This window comes from Rhineura floridana, chromosome 3 (genome assembly GCF_030035675.1).
Source record: "Rhineura floridana isolate rRhiFlo1 chromosome 3, rRhiFlo1.hap2, whole genome shotgun sequence".
NCBI lineage: Eukaryota > Metazoa > Chordata > Lepidosauria > Squamata > Rhineuridae > Rhineura > Rhineura floridana.
In genome coordinates, this window is record NC_084482.1 from 187,808,732 (window position 1) to 187,830,872 (window position 22,141).

The following is a 22,141-nucleotide window of genomic DNA, read 5'->3' on the forward strand; positions in this document are numbered from 1 at the left end:
TTAATTTCCAAACATAACCTGCTTCAAATCAATTGAGTTCTCCTTCATTTATTTTATTCTCTAGATGGCTTTATCTAAATCTTAATTTATTTAAGATAATACCATCTTAATTTAATTTCCCCAAATACATATTTTTCTCGTAATCCAGATAACCCCAAGTTCTATTTCCCTCAAATTCACTACCCTCCTAGAAACATTTGTGGCACAGAGAAAAAGATTCAAGGCCCATCAGCCCTGTAGCCAGAGTGGGGAAAATGGGTGTACCACCAGTGCCCAGAACTGTGCTTTATGTCCACTAGAGTTTGGGGGGAAATAGTCTTTTTAATTTGTGACATGACAGACAATGACAGCTTCCTTTTAAAAAACAACAGCTTGTTTGAAATACAGGAGCAATTTAACAGCAGAACATCTAAAAAATCACTGAATAAAGGAGGGTGAGCGCACAACAAACCACATCTGGAAGAGCCCCAAAAGTCTGCTCACTCAAGACTTGCCCTGAGTGAGGGTGGATTTTTCATTATCACAATCACCCTATTCCTATAATTACTTAGGTGATCCTGAAAAAAAATATTCTGTATAACAACATAACCTTTGAAGAGTTAAATATTAGAACTTTGTATTATTAGCTAGCGTTAGTGTCCAACCACTGGACCTTCCTTTGCTCTGCTTTTCAGTTTCAGTTTGTGTGTTCCCTGTCCAGCCAGCAATAAAGAAGAATGTTTGTTTGCTTGCAGTATGAAATAAAAGTTTGTTTATTCTGCTGTTGTTATGATGAGTAGAACAGGATTGGGTACTTATTGCTAAAAGGCGAAATAAGCAGATAAACTTAAAGTGATGTGAAAAAATATCTTCCCTAAGTTACCCTTTACTCTTTTAAAGCAATCACTATACTCACAATCATTTTTATTCTTTTTCTTGAGTACTTGACAAAGGATGAAAACAGTCTTAGAATAGAAACACTGCTGTGCATAGTACAGTTAGCTGGCTGGCTGATCACCTATGCTGTAATTCAGGCCTAATTTCTGATTTTCTGAATGTGTGCAGCTCAACATGAGACCTTTTCAGGGTTTCTGGACAGAAAAAATCAACCCAGCAACCAGCAAAATATATATCCAGTTGCTTTCCACAGTTAGTTTCCAATTGCTTAGTTACTCCTTTATAAAATTAAGGACTCCATCTCAATGACTTCAACAAGAATGTTATGCATATTGTTCTCAGCATGATTCTCCTTAAATCTTTTACTGTGGTTGCATTGTAGTGTACTCATACTTTGTTTCTAAACCTGAGTTTTCTTTTTGTATTGGTGTTGTCATGAAGATACAAGGTTAAAACTGATTTTTAAGAAAACAAGCTCCCCACTAGTTTTTAACTTCTTAGTTATGCAACATAAACTGTTTTGTTTGTTTCACACCTTTTAGTATCCCCTTGTTCACTGTATCCTTAACATCCTTTTTTCTTCTGAAATAAATAAAAAATGTCAGCCATTTAATTTCTGGTCTTCATACTAAATTTTCTGACCTTTATGTGGCCCATTATATAAACCACACCCACCAGTCAACCAGCAGATATCCCTTGTGATATCAGCTGATGGGCAGGGTGGTGGGGTTCAATTCTGCCTTGGCTGTGTTAGCAGGGAACAGTTGCTTACAAAGAGGATTTAACCCTCCACTTGTCAGCTGGTGAGCGAGTAGGGGGTTTAGATCCTGTCCAGTTTGGGAAGTGCTCAGCATATGGCCAGCAAAGCTCTTCTTTCTCCCTTCCTCGTCATGCAATGGGGAGGGAAGAAAGAAACCTGCCTTTTGCAGGCATCGGTTGCAAGTGGGACTTCTCCGACTTGCAGCTGATGGGGACAAGTGAATTAAGCACTCTGCCAGCCCTACGCATGACTCTTCCCAAAAAGTCACGCATAGGGCTGGCAATGCCCCTTGCAGTGTGGTGCCCACCCCTCCTTGAAACTATGTGCAAGGGATTTTGACAGGTGGGCAGGACATCCTGCCTGTCAGTCATGTGACACTACAATGGCATTATGTGATTGGCAGGTGGGTTGGCAGATTGTTACCAGAGCCAAAAAGGTTTCCCACCCCTGGCATATTACTTTCATTGTAGGGCCCTGCTGCTCATTCTGCTGAGACGGAGCATTGCTGGGTTATATCATTTTTTTTAATTATTTTTTAAAAATATATTTTATAATCCAAGAAAAATAAGTAAAAATATGAGATTCTGATATCACACCATATTTTGCCTTCAGAAAGGAACAGTTGCATATTGCCCTATAATAGGCGCCTAACTGCCGTGTTCTTCCTGTGACTCTCTCTTTTTATTTTTCTTTCCTTAGCTCCTAAGAGGATACCTTGAAGATGTGAGACCACATCAGTCTTTTTTTATACAATGTAAGTACAATAGCAAGAATAGAATCTGTCCGCTATATTTCAGCAGTACAAACCCAGGTTTACCATTAAGATTACATTCAACAGGGGGCTACAGCCATGCCTCTATGATTTGTCATATTCACATGTTACAGATTTAGCCAATGTGGAACCGTCCCAAACGGTGTCTGACCACATCTCCCAACAGCCCCAGCCAGCATAGCCAATAGTCAGGGATAATGGGAGTTGTGGTGCAACAACTTCTGAAGGGCATCACATTGGCCATCCTTAAGAACATAACAAGAGCCTGCTGGATCAGGCCAGTGGCCCATCTAGTCCAGCATCCTGTTCTCACAGTGGCCTACCAGGTGCCTGGGGGAAGCCCGCAAGCAGGACCCGAGTGCAAGAACACTCTCCCCTCCTGAGGCTTCCGGCAACTGGTTTTCAGAAGCATGCTGCCTCTGACTAGGGTGGCAGAGCACAGCCATCATGGCTAGTAGCCATTGATAGCCCTGTCCTCCATGAATTTGTCTAATCTTCTTTTAAAGCCATCCAAGCTGGTGCCCATTACTGCATCTTGTGGGAGCAAATTCCATAGTTTAACTATGCGCTGAGTAAAGAAGTACTTCCTTTTGTCTGTCCTGAATCTTCCAACATTCAGCTTCTTTGAATGTCCACGAGTTCTAGTATTATGAGAGAGGGAGAAGAACTTTTCTCTATCCACTTTCTCAATGCCATGCATAATTTTATACACTTCTATCATGTCTCCTCTGACCCACCTTTTCTCTAAACTAAAAAGCCCCAAATGCTGCAACCTTTCCTCATAAGGGAGTCGCTCCATCCCCTTGATCATTCTGGTTGCCCTCTTCTGAACCTTTTCCAACTCTATAATATCCTTTCTGAGATGAGGCGACCAGAACTGTACACAGTATTCCAAATGCGGCCGCACCATAGATTTATACAACGGCATTATGATATCGGCTGTTTCATTTTCAATACCTTTCCTAATTATTGCTAGCATGGAATTTGCCTTTTTCACAGCTGCCGCACACTGGGTCGACATTTTCATCGTGCTGTCCACCACAACCCCGAGGTCTCTCTCCTGGTCGGTCACCGCCAGTTCAGAGCCCATGAGCGTATATGTGAAATTCAGATTTTTTGCTCCAATATGCATAATTTTACACTTGTTTATATTGAATTGCATTTGCCATTTTTCCGCCCATTCACTCAGTTTGGAGAGGTCTTTTTGGAGCTCTTCGCAATCCCTTTTTGTTTTAACAACCCTGAACAATTTAGTGTCGTCAGCAAACTTGGCCACTTCACTGCTCACTCCTAATTCTAGGTCATTAATGAACAAGTTGAAAAGTACAGGTCCCAATACCGATCCTTGAGGGACTCCACTTTCTACAGCCCTCCGTCCTTGCTGTAACCTTTGTGTTGGGCACCACTGCAGTGGGACCATTTTATCACCCTCTTTCTTTGTTTCTTTTTTGATTAACACAAAACTGTTTTGCAAAGACTGCAGTGACTAGAACAGAAAGGGGATTTAAAACGTATTTTTAAAAGCAAAATTCACATTACAAAGTATATTTCAAGCCACATGTGGTACTATATTTCTGCAGCATACTTTTATAAGTATTAGTACATAAGTATTTTTATATAGCTAAGTGCATTGTTGTATATATCTCCTTATGTCCTGCTTACTTTAGTGTATCTACATACGTGTATAATATTAGGGGGGGATCTGTGAGGATAAGCTCAATGCTGAGAATTTCAGAAAATTACCTGCCTAGCTTCCACTACTTTTTCTCCCCACCCAAGGCAAATACCTCACTCTGTCCAATTGTAGGGTCAGCTCTAATAAAGCTAGCCTTGGAGGTGTGGCCCTCCAGGTGTTGTTGGACTACAACTCCCATCATCCCTAATTATTTCCCACGCTGGCTGAGGCTGATGAAAGTTGCAGTCCAGCATAAACATGATCCAGATGGCACAACTCTACTTCCAAGTTCCACATTTTTATGCACTTCAAATTGTTTGCATCTATAGCTCTCTCCCTGAATCTTTACTCCCTCACCTGCTTTCCCACACAAGTGTGAGGACTGCATCACATATTGCCTATAAAGAGATAATCTCTGCGTAGGAAAAGTTGTGTTCACTGTCCATCCCCCATTCCAAAAATTAATGGTGTATAAGGCCATCAGTGGCTATTGGCCATGATGGATATGCTCTACCTCCACTTTTGGAGGGGTATGCTTCCGAATACCAGTTGCTGGAAACTGTAGGATGGGGGAGTGCTCTTGTGCTCAGGTCCTGCTTGTGAGCTTCCCACAGGCATCTAGCTGACCATTGTGAAAACAGGATGCTGGACTAGTTGGGCCATTGGTCTGATCTAGCAGGGCTTGTCTTATGTTTATTTATTTAATTAATTTATATCCTGCCTTTCCTCTAAGTAGGAGACCAGGGCAGCAAACAAAAACAGTAAAAACATTCTAAAACATCATAAAAACAGACTTTAAAATATATTAAAACATCTTTATAAAAATATTAAAATAAAAAGTCTTTAAAAACATCTTGTGAGTATACAGACCAAGCAGAGAGTGTATCCGCCTTAATGGATTTCCTACATGGAGATGATCTCTGTGTGTGTGTGTGTGTGTGCGTGCGCATGTAAGAAGGTGTGCTGGACTTCCTGGTTTCCCCACTGCCACCACCATAATCGCAATCTCCTTAGGCTTTAAAACAGATTCAATCTAATCTTAGGTCTAAAGATGTGCAGTGGTCAGAATGATGCCCCCAGAAGCCCTTGCTCTGCTTTTTTGTTGTAAAGGTTTTTTAGATATCTCCAGCACAAAGTCCAAGTACAGCCTTCATGACAACATGAACAAGATTAGAGCTCCCACACAGATCATTTGGGGAAAGGAAGACAAGGTAAACTGTATATATTATATGGTTTCATAGCTATAATTGATGATGTTGCTTTTAAGAATTAGGATACTGAAACCGCTGGCTCAGAACATGAGTTTCTGGCCTTTATTAAGTTGGAAGACAATATTGTCAGATCCAAGGAAGAACTAGAAAATCATGTCTGACATTTTAGCAGACAATTATTTTATAGGCAGGCAAACTTGATTCAGCTTTGCTTCCCATTATTGTAGACACTGATCATTAATATATATAGGTATAACTTTATATACATGTGCTGACAACAATGTGGCTAACATGTAAATCCCCTTAGCAATGGCATTTAAACAAGTGAATGACGCCAGTGAGGGCCTAAGAACAGTCAGTTCCAGAGCAGGAGATTCAAATACAGAGCGGCATTTGCTGGAACATCAGAGAACAGGGCGGGGGGGGGAGCGCCCCTCCAGGCTAGTGTTTTATTGCGGTACATTCTGCAAGATATTCTTGACACAATAATAGTACCTTCGTGGTGGAGTTTATGCTGCTCTGTTAGTTATTCTGTGATGCTTCCTCAATGCTACCACATTATTCCTGGCCAGACGGGCTATAGTGCTGAAAAAATATTTATTATATGTACAAAAGTACTAATAAAAAGTTTTTTGAAAAATAATAACAAAAGCTTAGGAATGTATTACAAGATGCTCTGTAGAAGCTCAAAGCCCAACGCATTTTGGATTTGGATATTAAGAAAGTAGATAATTGTCTACACACTAGGATTTATAAAAAACCAACAGATAAAAATACGTATTTAAAATATGACAGTTCACATCCCAAAGTACTAAGAGAGAATTTACCTCATGGACAGTTCCTTAGAATAAAACGTAATTGTACTACAGAAGAAGATTTTATGTCACAATCCTTATCCTTAAAAAAACAGCTATGGAATAGAGGATATCCATTCCCTATTATTGAGAATAACTTTAAAAAAGTAGCTAACAGAAAACGGGAAGAACTTTTTAAAAAACCATCACAAAAAATATCTACTCGTTTAAATTTTATACTAACATTTGATCATATTACCAACAAGATACAGGACAGTATAAGAAAGCATTGGCATATAGTAGAGCATGTTGAAGGGTGTCAGGAACCTCCAAAAATCTCATATAAAAGAACTAGGAATCTTAAGGACATTTTAGTGAAAAGTGATTTTAGAGGTGGGGCACAATTGAGGCAAAATTTACTCCCAGGTGCAACTTCTCCCCTAGGTCATCATCCTTGTGGGCGTTGCATTTTTTGCAAAAATACTAGCAAGTTGACAGAATTTGTGAATCCCACTAATCAGAGGAAGTATCATCTAAGACACTTTTCTACATGTAATACAGATAGAGTTATCTATGTTATACAATGTGGCTGTAAAAAACTGTACATAGGACAAACTACAAGAATGATAAAAATAAGGATAGGGGAACATTGGAGTAACTTAAGGAATAACAAAAGAGGGGCCCCTCTTGTAGATCATTACAATCAATGTCCTCATTCTATAACAGAGTGTAAGTTTTGGGTTTTGGTAAAGGTATATGGAAGAAATATAGACATCCTATTACGAAGGGAATTACATTGGATTTTAGAACTAGATACCATGATTCCAAATGGATTGAATGAGGAATTTAACCTGTTACCTTTAATTTAGAAAACAGAGGTATCTTCAATTACAGTCAGGTGTGCCCCAAAAAAGGTTAAACTCGTTACATGCTACAGAGCTATATTTAACTTAGGATATCCTCCACATAACAGAAGTTAAAAAAACTATTAGTAAGAGTTGGCTACAATATTTTGATGAAAAATCAATGTGTGTAAGTATTTTTCATATAATTTTAGATGATTTAAATAAGATGTATGTAATTTTAACTGTGTGTTTGTATATATATATAAAACAATTCTTGTTTGTTCTAGCCCCTGATGAAGGGTTGGTTGCACAAGCTGAAACGCGTTGGGCTTTGAGCTTCTACAGAGCATCTTGTAATACATTCCTAAGCTTTTGTTATTATTTTTCAAAAAACTTTTTATTAGTACTTTTGTACATATAATAAATATTTTTTCAGCATTCTGGTTTTTACCTCCTTTTCTTGCATTTTGTGGATGCTAGACACTTTATTTTTTCCTCCAGACGGGCTATAGCACAACAAAAGTGGGACAAAAATAAACCAGAACATCTGTGGTAAAAAAAAGTTATGGGATTTTAGCAGGAGATATAGGATGTGCTCTGACTGGAAATGAAGCAGTGTGAGCACCCCAGACCTGTGCAAGAGCAAACAGTATTAAAGATGAGATTGTGTGCAACCACCCTAATAGCATCATGAGCACAATCATGAATACACCAAAAAAAGGACGCCTGGGGGGGCCTTAGATACTTTGAGAACTTTGGGTATATCTCACTTTTTTGTTTCATTTTTTCAAAAAGAAACTCAGAGAGGCTTAAACAATAGGTATACAAACAATACAACCAAATCCACAATGTGCTTTAAACAACTATCAGAAACTGTCAACTTTATAAAAACCAACAAATTATAAACTAGCTTTTAAAATCCTCCCCTCCCCCTAAAAAGTGAAGGCACAGAGAAAGGAAAACATCCTTAATATATATTCATAATGAGAATAAGGGAAAAATAATAAACAATATCCACACACACCTCGCCAGTAGAGGCCAGCGGGGCAGAGCAGAGCAGTGTGGGGGTTGCTTATCTGGCTTCCCATTGTGGCATCTGAGAGGGGGAGGGGCAAGGTGCTGGGGAGCTCCCCGCAGTGTAGACGCAGCAGTGGGAGCATTGGATTGCTCCACTGCTGCGCCTGAAATGTGTCAACCTCTCCGTCGAACTGAAATCTTTCACCAGAAAGTTTGCGTTCTTATTTCCAGTTCTCAGCAGCCTCTGTGATTTTTCTATCACTTTTGAAAATGTGAGCCGTAATTGGGCAGTAATTGCTGCTTTCATCACAATAGGACTTGTACAGCACTTATGTAGGAAAGTGTGCCATTACACTTGTGCCAAGTGACACTATCTCCTCACTAAAAAACAAAACTGAACAATTATTTTCTGCACATCTATGCACAGGGGAAGAGTTTCCATGTAAGAGGTCCCAAGTATTATTTTCAGACAATATTGACTCCATACCTCTTATTTAGAAATTAAGCCATACTGCATGACATACGTTTTTGAATTCATGTACGATTATACCTACACAAAAAACTAAACAAACACACAGAAACATTTACAATGTAAAGAACGCTTGCTTCCTGTTGCATGCAGTTTTCCTCCTTCCATAAATCAGTTTAACTTTTCATTATTCAAAAACGCTTTTTTGTCTAATTTAAAATAAATTATTTTAACAACAAAGTAAAAAAAAATAATGATTGTTTTTTGGGGGGGAAGGGCACATCATAGCCGGAGCTTAGCAAAGTTACTTTTTAAAACTGCAACTCCCATCAGCCCCAGCCAGCATGGCCACTGGATTGGACTGATGGGAGTTGTAGTTCAAAAAAGTAACTTTTGCAGGCTCTGATCATAGCACAGCAGAACATATTTGCAATACATGACTGAGTCCTGAAAATGTGAAATAATAATCTCTGCACATGTGCACACCTGACTAATCATAATCAGCCTCTGTTATGTCTAAGATTAGGGAGAATATCTTCCAGGTTTGGGAGGCGATGTGGAGTCATATCCAGATAGGCATAGAACCCAAACTTTTCATTTTAGAAATTCACTGACAAAACTCACAAAAAAACGGAAGATAGAAATAATAGCACCAGCATTTTCTTCCCTTCCCCTGCATTCAAGATATTCTGGACTTAAGATAGAGGAGGGGTTTGTTGGAAACAGATCCACACACCTTGTCTAGAAATACTCTGGAACTGCATGTGGCTTAGATCAACCTGCCCTTTCCCACCCAGCAGCTGCTGCACCTTTTAATGAGTGAATGCAGGGAAATGGTTGGTACAGAGTATGTTGCAATACACACACAAGCCATCCACTATTTTTCCTCCCAATTTCTCAATTCACAACAAGAAATGCAAAATAGTAAAAAAAAGAAAGATATTTATTCTAGAAAGAGACTCACTGTTGTTTGCTTGTTTGCTTGCTCACTTACTCTCTCTAGCAAGGTCACAACACAAATACTAAACAAATAAGCAAACAAACAAACCCTCCTCAAAGTAGCAAACACTCCCTGTTGCTTCTCTAGTTACCTATGAGGAGATCTGGTCTTCAGGGTAACAGTTCTGAGTATGTATGATTCTGATATAGGCTAAGGCTACAACATGGGACTGTTCCTGAAGTAGTCTTGACTTCTGCCTAATCTGCTATAGTGGCTGTGTTGGATAACCCTCATAACAGAAGGAGACTTCCCAGTAGGGCTGAAAAGCAGGTAGTCCCACTAAAATTGAAATATCAGTCACATGTTTTTTCTGCTTAGAGACAAATGGGAGGGACCTCTTTGCCATTGCTATACTTTTGGATTGGATTGGAAGTGGTGCAGGGAGCTGATTGGCCAAAGAACAGAAGATTGACAGAAATGCCTCCACAAGCCTCTATAAATTCAAGAAAGTATAAAATGTGTGTGGGACAGGAAAGTGTGTGTAGCATTGAGATTTGGGGGTAAAGTTTTTTTAAAATTGCTTGATGTTCTCATTGGGAAGGCTGTGCCCAGTAACCATAGTGGATCAGCCTCCACTGAAAACATTAATTCTTCATTGTTCAGGTGATTGACCCTTCTGGAGCAAAAGTTTTAGCCAGCACCATTCCGAATTCTCAAGTGCATATGCTGGAGAACTGTGGACACTTCATAGCACTAGAGAGACCCAGGAAATCTGCAAAGCACCTTTTGGAATTCTACAACTCAGTTTATGACAGAATAAGAGGTTTGCATAAATCTCACTAAGAAGTAAAACAGCTGGAGTATTCCAAGTGATTTTCTACTCTGGAAAGAAAAATATGGATTTGATCTTGTGGATGTCTATGATGGTTTCTTTAATTGGTTTACACACACACCCAACACCTCCATCAGCTCCCAAGCCCCAGATTGTGTTTGATTTTTTTGCTGTCTAGCAGACTTCTTTATTTCAGTATATTTGAACTTGTAATTAGGCCATATGAGTGAAATGACCTTAATGGGTACAGGATTAAATAAATATTACAGCTGCATATTACAACTAGGGTTGGACAAGAATTTGGCCAGAATTGGCCTTGGGACAAAACTTCCTGATAGTCCGCATGGCCACTATCTTTGAGGAGTGCTCCTGAAGGTTTTGAGTTCCCGCAGCTTTTCCCAACACTGGATTTTTGTTTGTAGTTTGCTATAAGGCAGGACAAAAGGATGTCTCTCCCAGCCTCCTGCCTGCCTCTGTCCAGCGCATGCACAAAACCGTATTTCTGCCAGTCCATTACCATGGTAAGGGGGAAAAGCCATTGAAAGGAGAAGCCCTTCTGAACGTTTTAAAGAACAGGAGGATTCTATGGAAGGTATGAGGGGGATTCTGAAATCTCTCCCAAAATGTTGCTCTTGAATTTCCACAGAGCTTGGAAGTAATTTGTTAGGAAAAATGAATTACTTGTAATTTATTACTTTTTTGAGGAACAAGTGAGTAATTTCTTTACATTTTGATTATAATAGAACGAGGTGTAATTTTATTGTATATTTGTTTTTAATGTTTTTAATTGCTGTAAACTGCCCAGAGAGCTTCAGCTATGGGGCGGTATATAAATGAAATAAATAAATAAATAATACTTTTGATGTATAATTGTAATGTTTCCAGTATTACTTTTGGGTATTACGGGGGGGGGGAGCAGGGGAAGTCTTCTGCTCCTCAGATTCATGGATGACAATAATGTGCCTCAAACTGGGCTTCTGCACAGCGTCACTCTTCACTCATGCTCTGCGGGTGTTTAGAAGGTGATAAGAGAGGAGGTGGAGAGCAAGACAGGGGTGGAATGGAGAGAAAAATTGTTAAAATTGATGGTGGTGGAGGGGAATGGAGTGGAGGGAGAAAGGAGCCAGAGGGCAAGGACATGTATGAAGGAGGCAGCAGCGGAATGGAGATGAAGAACTGTGGAAGTGAGAGATGATGACGTGTGTGTGTGTTACTGCTGTGTTTGCACTTGGCACGTGAAGTGGCCTCTGCTGCCCTCCCTGGATACTTTTTTGCACCTCAGGGGAAAATGTTTGCTTGGGCAGATGTGCCTTAGTTGGTGGCAGGGCGGGGTCTGGAAGATGGTTGAGTGAGAGAGAAAACGATTGCTGGCTGAGAGTGTGTGTGTGAGAGGTTGCCCTTGGTTTGGCATGCAAAGCTCTGAGCAGTGGCCTCTGCCCCCCTTACCAGTGGATAGACCACTACAGCTATCTTATGGATTAAAATTTTTATTCTACTCCCCACTCGGAAGGAGGTCTCTCTCTCTCTCTCTCTCTCTCTCTCTCTATTTATTTTTAATGTTGTTTTAGGCTACTTAGGTGTGCAGCAGCCAAGGCCAGCACCTTGTAAACATTCTAGGTTTTTTAAAAAGTAACTTAACTGTAATTGTAGTGATTACTTTTGAGTAACGGTAAAGTTATTATTTATTTATTTATTATTTTATTTATATCCCACCCTCCTCCCAGCGGGAGCCCAGGGCTGCTGTAATCAATTCCTTCCAGAATAATTGTAATGGTAATGGTAATTTATTCCTTTTGGGGACCATGTAACAGTAATTGTAATTTAATTTTAAAAGTAACCTTCCAAGCTCTGAATTTCCATGGAATGATGACACATGAACTTACCCTGTTTCACTGTAGCTTTGCTGGGGTCTCAATAAATGCATACAAAACCGTGTTGTTACAACACAAACACACAAACACACCCTCCTTGTGTAGTGTGTCTCAAGAATGGCCAGCAACAAAGCCCAATTCCAGGAAAAGAAGCAACTACATGTGGGAGACCTGGCAAGTCAGGATCTAGGCTGTGTGTGTGCGCGCGCGTGTACGCATGCATCATAGACTGACTACTTTGAGATTCATTTGTATTTATCATTCAGCTTACATTTTGCTGCCTTCTAAGTCCAAACACACCAGCCAGAGGCCAGAAGTGTAGCATTTAAAAGGGTAATACTACACAGAGATTAAAGAAGGACTCTCTAGTCATGACCTTTAATCTCTGCAGCATTAACCATTTAAATGTCTTTAAATCAAACCAGATGAAAGCCAAACATAGCAGAATTGAAGAAAATTGGGATGGGACTGCATTCCAGTTCATCAGAATGTAGTCGAAATGGGACCAGGAAGCAGATTCCAACCCTAGTAACAATACAACTAATTAGACGACTAAATGCCTTTAATCAGTGGAACAGGGGTGGGGAACCTCAGGCTCAGGGGTCAAATGTACCCCTTCAGGCCTCTCTAACTGGCCCTCAGGACCCTCCCCAACCCTCACTGGTCCTCCCTCCATTATGCCCTCCTCAAGTGCTTTTCTTTGGCTGAAATGTGTCCTTGAACAGTGACAGTGCTCTTAACTTGCCTGGATAGAGAGGGTTGTGTATGTGTGTGTATTTGTAGAAACTGCTAGTTTTGGGTGCCTGGAATGTGGGTTACTGTACACAAGTAAGAGGCACATCCATTGTTTTGCCCACTTTTGCCTCTGGCCCCACCTGTGGCTGAAAAAAGGTTCCTCATCCCTGCAATGGAAGACTAAAACTTTGGAGCAATTAAATCATTTGACCAAAGCATTATTTCAGAACAATCACTTCCATTTTTAAAGCTTTTTAGAAAAGCCAGGCATCAGCACATGGCATGGTGAAGCGCATGCAAACTTTTCTGGGTTCTTGCTGCTGGGGCAGGAGATCGAGCGCCTCTCTGCTTTGCACCTTCCCCTCTTCCCTGAGCAGAGAGGCCTCCCTATCTCTCTTCCTTCAGCTCCCTCATAACCTCATGTTTCATTCATGAGTGGGGAAGCGCCAGATCCAAATCTGACTGACAACCAATCCCAAGACACACACACACACACCTTCCCCACCACCCCAGCTACTTGTATCCTCCTGACACTCAGCACCTTCTCTCTCTCTCTCACTCTTCCCCTCGCTCTTGCCTCTTTGCTGGGGAGAATGAAAATGCTTTGCTGGAGGATAGTAAGTTTCTCCTTAGGTAAGCACACATTAGCAAAGCGAGAGCAGGCTGGTCAGTTTCACATTAGCAACAAAGTTTCAATTTTGTTACACTGGATGCAGATTTTTTTTAAAAAAATATTCAGATGTTGGGAAAAACTGGTGGAAGTTCACAGCATTCAGGATTGGTATGCCACAGATAAGAAACCTGTGAACTGTTGGGAATCCAGTTTCAACTTCAAATTTAGTGGAATTCTTGCCCATCTCTACTGGAAGTAGGTGCCTCTTTCCCTTTTCCATCCTGGCCTCCCACCCTTTCCCATTGTACCTGCTGCTTCCACCTCCTCTCTTTCGGGGCTTTGCACTCCCGCCTTTCTTCTCCTCAATGCCTTTCATGTAGGGATGTAAGGATCTGTCCATTTCAGTTCTCTGTTTCTCTTTTTTTCCAATCTTAAATTCAGTTCTCCACATTACTGAAGCAATCTGCTATTTTTTTAAAAAAAACTCATAAAAATTCTTCCCCATTTTAGTGCAATTTTCTCTGAATTAAAAGAAATATAAATATAAAAGATAATTTTGAATGGCATTTTGACTAATGGAAACATTTTTGCAAGCAATTTCTTCTAATATAATGCAATTTTGTATGATTTTCACAAATATAATCAATTTTATGTACATTTTTACCTAATATATGCATTTTTGTAAACATTGTTGGGCTGGAGAACTACACTGCAAAATTAGGATGTGCCAATTTCGTAAGGTGTCAATGTTTCGATTCTCAGATTGTTTCAGAAACTAAGTCTGATTAGCTTTTAAACACAAACTGAATCTAATTTCTCCCCTATCCCTATTTCCATGGCCTCCTTTTGTTTCCACTGTGGGAATGCCAGAGCAGAGTTGGCCAGCTGCTGTACAGGCCATCATCACTTACCTGTGCATATTTCCAATTCGGTGGAGGTGACTATGGAGCTGTTTAGTACATGACTCTTGAGAAGATGCATTCAAGAACCACTTAGGTTTTCATTTAATGGGGAGGAAAGGCCAGGCCAAATTTGGATGATATGTTATCATAGCATATCATCCAACTAGATTGTATTGAATTAGGGAATGTGTTTTTAATTCCTTCTGGTTTAAGCTCTCAGTTTTATTATTGGTGTCAAGAACACCAGGTTTCTAAAATGGGTCTGTGGCAAGGAATTGTGGGGGGTAACATCTTGCCTGAATTAGGGCCTCTGAGAGGCCATGAGATAGTCAGTTCTCACAGCTGAACTTGGTTAATTAAGCAGTAAGCAAGAACACCTGCTTATCAGCCCAAGACTGGTATTTCAAGGCCACAGGACTAGTAAGGGTGGAGACATGCGTGACCATTAGGCATGAAAGCCCCCTGATTGGCTAATTAATTCCCCATAAGAATAGGACCAAGACCTTATGTTTTTGTTCCCCAATGTTCTTTGGTGCTACCTGATGTTGGGGTTCCATCTTCCATCTGCTATCCAGGCTATACATCTCTGGTGAGATGTGGAACCATGATGTTACTCTGCTGGTTTATCCTATTGTGTGACTATAGATTAGGCTAGCATCTTTGTTATTTTTATTTGTGATTTGAACTCTCTCTGTATTTTACCTAGCCCTTGGGGGTGTTTGGTTTAAGGAACTGTTTTGCCTGCTATACTTCTTTGCACTTATATTTTATTCTAATAAAGCTACCTCTTATTTACCAGTGTGTGTTCATTTCAGGAGGGAAATTGGCTCTGAATCCAGCATCTTGGCCAATTAGCCATAGATTACCGAGGCTAGGACTGGGGAAATCAGCTATGAGAGAACTAGAAAAGGTCCTCAAATGCAAAGATATATCACTGAACACTAAAGTCAGGATGATTCAGACCATGGTATTCCTGATCTTCATGTATGGATATGAAAGTTGGACAGTGAAAAAAGTGGATAAGAGAAAAATCAACTCATTTGGTGTTGGAGAAGAGCTTTGCGGATACCATGGACCGCGAAAAAGACAAATAATTGGGTGTTAGGACAAACTAAAATGATGAAATTGAGGTTATCATACTTTGGACACATAATGCGAAAACATGATTCACTAGAAAAGACCATAATGCTGGGAAAACCAGAAGGGAGTAGAAAAAGAGGAAGGCCAAACAAGAGATGGATCGATTCCATAAAGGAAGCCACAGACCTGAGCTTACAAGATCTGAACAGGGTGGTTTATGACAGATGCCACTGGAGGTCACTGATTCATAGGGTTGCTATAAGTTGTAATTGACTTGGAGGCACATTACAACGACAACAAACCATATATTTGGGTATTTTGCCTGAAGGCTCCAAGACAAGGAGTGCGTCTTTGGCTCTTGTCTTCTGGAATCCTTGGCAGGTCTATTTCTGACACTTTGGGTTTCCCCTTGGCCCAGAGTAGGTGACCAGGTTTAAGGGGTGGTGGCAGTCTACCTACCTTGCAGGGCTGTTTTTGGTTTAGTCAGCCTTGGTAAGAGAGGCACTCATTGTGCCTGGCAGGGATCAATTGCCCTGGACTTGAGAATTGACCCCGGTGGGAACTGGCAGCAGTTCTTGACAACTGGCATGTTGTATTTTTATTTACAATGATAAGCTGCTCTGAGGGCTCCATGTACGACCAAACGGCAGAGCATAAAGTTTTATCAATACATAAATAAATGCTGTTTGGTTGCTTGGAAGTGAATCTCTTTCTCAGATGTTTTAATATAGCTCTGTTGCAAAAAATGCAGGTCAGAATGCAGAACCACAACCTGTTCTAATGCATTTCAGTGACCATCCAGCAATCACTTGCAATTTGGGGATGGTTCCTAAAAACCACCATGTAAGCTATTATCATTATTATTATTAGTCCCTTTTTTTCAAAATGAACCTCAAAGCAACTTACAAAAAAATCTCAAACATATGTATAGAATAAAAATCACAGTTCAAAAAGAAAAATCAAAACAATATACCAAGCAAAACTCAGAAAATACAAGAAATAAATAAATCACAAAACAATATACAATGCAATTTAAATGCAGTACAGCATACAATTAGGAGTCATGTTACAAGCCTAAGTAAATAAAAATAATTAGATAAAGGGACCTCCTCATGAATACTCTCATTCTTTTGCTCTGAACTCCAAAACCTGTATCTATCATCCTTTATAGGGTGGGTTTCAAGAGACTTGTTTGATTTCAAACTCTCTTGAGGGTTTCCTTTTCCCATTTGTTGAGGCCATGACAATTTACTTTTGAAATTCTTTTGTCCCTGCAGGGGAATAATAGGTCTTGTACCAGACATGTGAGGGTTTTGAATTGGGATGTTATTAGGAAAAGTCAGAGGTGAATTCCTCCTCTCCCTTCTGGGGGCCTGCTGATGAATGGTTCTATATCCTCCTTGAGTTCCACAAGGGAGGTTTGCTCTTAATTTAGTGGCTTCCTTCTGGGATAAATAATGGGTAAAAGGAGTTTAGACTGAATAGGCTCTGGTAGTTTCTCAAAATAATGTTTAAGGGTGGAAAGAGGCTGAAAAACAGTCAAATTATCTGTTGTCTTAATTAGAATTCAGAGACATAGAGGACTCAGGGCTTATCCATATGGGATCATTACTTCGTACTAAAGATGCTGTTTTTACCTCTGTTTTCTATTTGCGCCATCCACAGCAAGGGCTCAATGCCAGCTGCAAACATGGTGTTTTCTATTCGCACTGAGGGGAAAGATCCATCACACAATTTCCTAATGACCATGGCCTCTAACATTTCCACTCCCTCTGGTTACCTGGCAACCAAGCATGATCAGTTCTACCAGTTAGTTTCATTTTTTTAAAAACAACATCCCGGACATGCAATTATTTGTATTTTGACTGGTACAATACAGCTGAAATACAAATCTTTGTTTGAGCAGTGTTATGTTTTGTGCACAAGTTAGGAGGAAAAGAAAAATGAGGCACCATTTGCAGCAACAACAAAAAGGCTTGCAGAATGGGGGAGAGTAGCCCGAAGTTGTTTGTCAGCCCACAGGAAATGAAATGAAAGAAGGGAGGAGGAGGAGGGAGTGGGTATGGAGAGGGGAACAATTGTCACATCCACCTAAAAGCATTGAAGCAAAGCATCTGCAAGCGTTAGAGATACAGAGTGAAGACTTTTTTCCTTCCCTTTTTGTATTATCAGAGGATTGGGTTAGTACGGATTTACAGGGGAAAACTGCGTGATAGCTTTTGTTTGCCAGTAACGTCATGTGAACCATGTGATTTAAAAGTCTATGTGAGTAGCACCAAACACACACTAAACCACCATGTAGACGAGCCCTTAGACTACCCTTATACTCATCCAGGGTCCACATAGACTCCTCTTTTGGCTGGCAAGACTATCATCCAGAGAACTATTCACATTAGGGATGTTCTTTAGCAAATCAAAGTTCAGTTTGTTCACCCCTGGAACATCCAAGACAGATGACACATCTGTAGGGATTTTTGCAAAATGAATATTAATTTCAGCTTGCACTGGAGAACTTAAAGGATCTTCAGGATTAACATGAAACTTTCCAGTAACTATGGGCTCCCTCATACTCTTCTCTGTGCTTAGAAATTTGCTGGAGGAGCAAGCATCATTACACCAGATTCTATCAGGGTGCATAGCACAGATGTTGTAGCTTGGAATCCTGACACTACTTGTTGATGCAGGGTTATTTCATTAAAGATTTTTTCAGCAAATGCAGAAATCAGGAGACAATAGTCCTCTAAAAGGATATAGGGACTGTGTTAGTCTCATCCAACCCATTTAAGTCATGATCTCCAATATTAGTTCTTTTAAAGTTGGAAATAGAGGATCCATCTTTATGTATAATACCATAATCATTTCCAGGTGTACATGAAACATAAGATCCAGGGGGAGAACAATCACAACTTCAGAAGGTTCCACATGATGAGAACATTGTATTTACCTATCATTTTGCTCCTTATGCTCATCAAAAACAGTATAACCCTCTAAATCTGCTTCCTCCAGATCCCCCACCCTATCCCTTCCCCTTCTTTACCTTTCTCTATAAAATCACATTCAGCCAGAGGTGTGAAAAAATCCCTTACTGATGTTTGGGTTTGAGAGATGCTTACATTATCACGCTGCAATTTATGAAGCAAGCGTTGCCTCCTTGTCCAAACCATTACAATTACCACAGTAGAACCATACAAAATAAAAACTTAAAAGAAGTATAATTCTAAAGTAAAAGAAAAAATCCTTAAAAGCAAACAAATGATCTATTATATCTTCTACTGCATCTCCTATGAAAGTTCTTTATTCGGAGCGGAGGCTTGTTTTGGAGGGACTGCTGAGGCAAGGCCTCAGCACAAACGCAGTCTTCGTAGGCAGAAGTGTGGGCTCCTCCCCGTCAACACAGGTGTAGGTTTCCAAAGTCATTTTGGGGTACAAGGGGCAGGGCAGGTCTCCTCCCAAACTGGCAGAACTTCTGCAGAGAACTCCTCACCCAAGCAATTAATCAGTCACCCTGGGTTTAAGGCAGGGATAGAGAATCTGTGGCCCTCCAAATGTTGTTGGACTCCAACTCCCATTATCATCAGCCAGCCAGCATGGCCAATGGTTAAGGACGATGAGAGTTGGAGTCCAGTAACATTTGGAGGGCCACAGCATTCACCATCTCTAATTTAAGGTATTCCAATAGCCATTCAGAATGTCAATGCCTTCATATAGACACTTAGATGGAACAAATTCATTATAATTGTCATTTTCTGTCATTTATTCTAGTATGTCTTATGGGTCCTTTAACCTTGTACAATGCAGTAATCTTCGGAGTGAGAGGTTGTGGGGTTTAAGCTTGGCTGAGCATTATGCCCTCTTCGTCTATATCTAAAACTGTCAGCTTCTCTACTATATCTGGTAACATTTCCCAAGCTAGAGGCTGCAGACAACTAAGATGAACAATACCATAGGAAGCCCACAAGCAAGCCCTGAGCTGGGCGCAAGAGCAGTCTCTCCTCCTGCAATTTCCCGAAACTGGTATTCAGAAGCATACTACCTGCAGCTATGGAGGCACAGCTGAGACATCACAGCTACTAGTCATTGATAGCCTTATCCTCCATGAATTTCTCTAATCTTCTTTTAAAGTCATCTGAGTTGGTGGCCATTATTGCCTCCTGGGGGAGCAAATTCCATAGTTTAACTATGTGCTGTGTAAAAAAGTACTTTCTTTTATCTGTCCTGAATCTTCCAACATTCAGCTTCATTGGATATCCACAGGTTCTAGTGTTATGAGAGAAGGAGAAAGGCTTTTCTCTATCTGCTTTCTCCATGACATGCATAATTGTATACACGTCTATCACTTGCCTTTTCTCTAAACTAAGGAGTGCCAAATGCTGCAACCTTTCCTTATAGGGGAGTTGCTCCATCCCCTGGATCATTTTGGTTGACCTTTTCTGAACCTTTTCCAACTCTACAATATCTTTTTTTAGTGAAGTGATTAGAACTGCACACAGTATTCCAAATGTGATCACACCATATATTTGTATAACAGTATTATATTGGCAATTTTATTTTCAATACCTTTCCTAATGATCCTTAGCATGGAATTTGCCTTTTCACCATGATTGCATGAATACTGTTCAGCAGCATAACTATGGTTTGTTTACTGCCAACAACAAGCCACAACCTGAAACCATGGTTTGTTGTTGGCTTACAAACCTTGGCTTATTTGAACTATGGCTTGGTGTTCAGGTGAAGCCAGCACCTTTCCTTAACCATGTTTTGTCTGATCACCAGGGTGTAGTCATCCAGGATCTCAGGGCGTCTTAGACCCCTTACTTTTTTCAGAGCAGGGTCCCTATGTCTCTAGCATTCTATGAGAAAATCAGTATGAAAGGGGAGTGCGTTAGTCACTGAGAAGAGCCTTCTAACATGCTTCCTTGTCCTTTCCTGCTGATTGGAGCCAATCAGAGTGAAAGGAGGTGAGTCAGCCAGTGAAAAGACTCTTCTCAGCAGCTAACACACTTCCCTTTCATGCTGATTGGCTCCTAGGGATATCTGTTGTTGTGGGTTGTTGTTATGTGCCTCCAAGTCAATTACGACTTATAGTGACCCTATGAATCAGTGACCTCCAGTGGCATCTGTCATAAACCACCCTGTTCAGATCTTGTAAGTTCAGGTCTGTGGCTTCCTTTATGGAATCGATCCATCTCTTGTTTGGCCTTCCTCTTTTTCTACTCCATTCTGTTTTTCCCAGCATTATTGTATTTTCTAGTGAATCCTATCTTCTCATTATGTGTTCAAAGTATGATAATCTCAGTTTCATCATTTTAGCTTCTAGTGACAGTTCTGGTTTAATTTGTTCTAACACCCAATTATTTCTCTTTTTCGCAGTCCATGGTATGCACAAAGCTCTCTTCCAGCACCACATTTCAAATGAGTTGATTTTTCTCTTATCCGCTTTTTTCACTGTCCAACTTTCACATCCATACATAGAGATCGGGAATACCATGGTCTGAATGATCCTGAGTTTGGTGTTCAGTGAAACATCTTTGCATTTGAGGACTTTTCTGGTTCTCTCATAGCTGCCCTCCCCAGTCTTCTTTTGATTTCTTGACTATTGTCTCCTTTTTGGTTAATAACTGTGCTGAGGTATTGATAATCCTTGACAAGTTCAGTGTCCTCATTGTCAACTTTAAAGTTACATAAATCTTCTGTTGCCATTACTTTAGTCTTTTTGACATTCAGCTGTAGTCCTGCTTTTGTGCTTTCCTCTTTAACTTTCATCAGCATTCGTTTCAAATCATTACTGGTTTCTGCTAATAGTATGGTATTGTCTTCATATCTTAAATTATTGAGCAAGGAATTTCAGAAGAAAATCAGCCTGTGCTTTACAGATTACAGCAAAGCCTTTCACTGTGTAGATCCTGAAAAACTATGGAATGCTTTAAAAGAAATGAGGCTGTAGTTTGTGAAGGGTGCTGAGAGTTGCTAGGAGACCCCTATTCTCCTCACACAGCTACAATTCCCCAAGTAGTTTAACAGTCAGTCCTTTTTCCCACAGAACTCTGGGAATTGCCGGCCTGTAAGGGGTCTATGGCTTTCGTAACAACTCTCAGTATCCTTCACAAACTACACTTCCCAGAATTCTTTGGGGGAAACCATGACTGTTTAAAATGGAATAATAGTGGAATAAATGTACAGTGTGAATGTGGCCTGATTCAGCTATGCAGGCCCCCATGAGTGTCAATTGTATAATCTTAGAAGGGTGTGTGGCATGACTCATGAAGGGACCATGAAGGGAATTTGGAGACCCGGAGAAGACCCCCCAAAACCGGAGTCTCCGGGAGAAAACCAGGCTCCTAGCAACCCTAATCTCCACACATACACATACACATACACCCAAACAACACTCAGCCGCCAAATACTGTGGCCTACAAGTACTTCACAACCTGCATTTTTGTAATTTCATATAGGCAGCAAAATAGGAGCTTTGTCAAGTCTCTGATAAACCACCCTTCATGGCTGATAGGCTTTTTTAGTCCCAGACTTCACAGGCAGGCCAACCTGCCTTTCTCAGATGAGACTACAACAGGTAACTTTTCTTTTCTTTTTTGGAGACAACAATTTCTCAGTATATTTAAGAAAGGCATTAAGCAAGTCCAGGAAGATAGATAGGAAGACAGGAAACTGCCTTATACTTCCTTATATATTGCTCAGTGTTGTCTACACAGACTGGCAGCGGCTCTCCAAGATTTCAGGCAGGAGTCTCT

General features: G+C 40.4%; 1 protein-coding gene across 6 annotated transcripts in view; it reads left to right on the forward strand.

The window, feature by feature from the left end:
- Positions 1-22,141, forward strand: part of LOC133380784 (monoacylglycerol lipase ABHD6-like) — a 43,779-nt gene that overhangs the window by 16,972 nt on the left and 4,666 nt on the right. For 3 of the 6 annotated variants that reach the window (XR_009761544.1, XR_009761545.1, XM_061618786.1), the window contains exons 7-8: positions 2,336-2,390; positions 5,194-5,294. Coding sequence is in view for 3 of the 6 variants with exons in the window: in XM_061618786.1 (XP_061474770.1) it covers positions 2,336-2,390; positions 5,194-5,294 (156 nt within the window). In the remaining 3 variants the exon portion in view is untranslated. Of the gene's footprint in view, positions 1-2,335; positions 2,391-5,193; positions 5,295-7,220; positions 7,304-10,022; positions 10,993-21,844; positions 21,964-22,141 lie in introns of those variants that run through there. The other 3 variants (XR_009761546.1, XM_061618784.1, XM_061618785.1) reach the window with 3 other exon arrangements.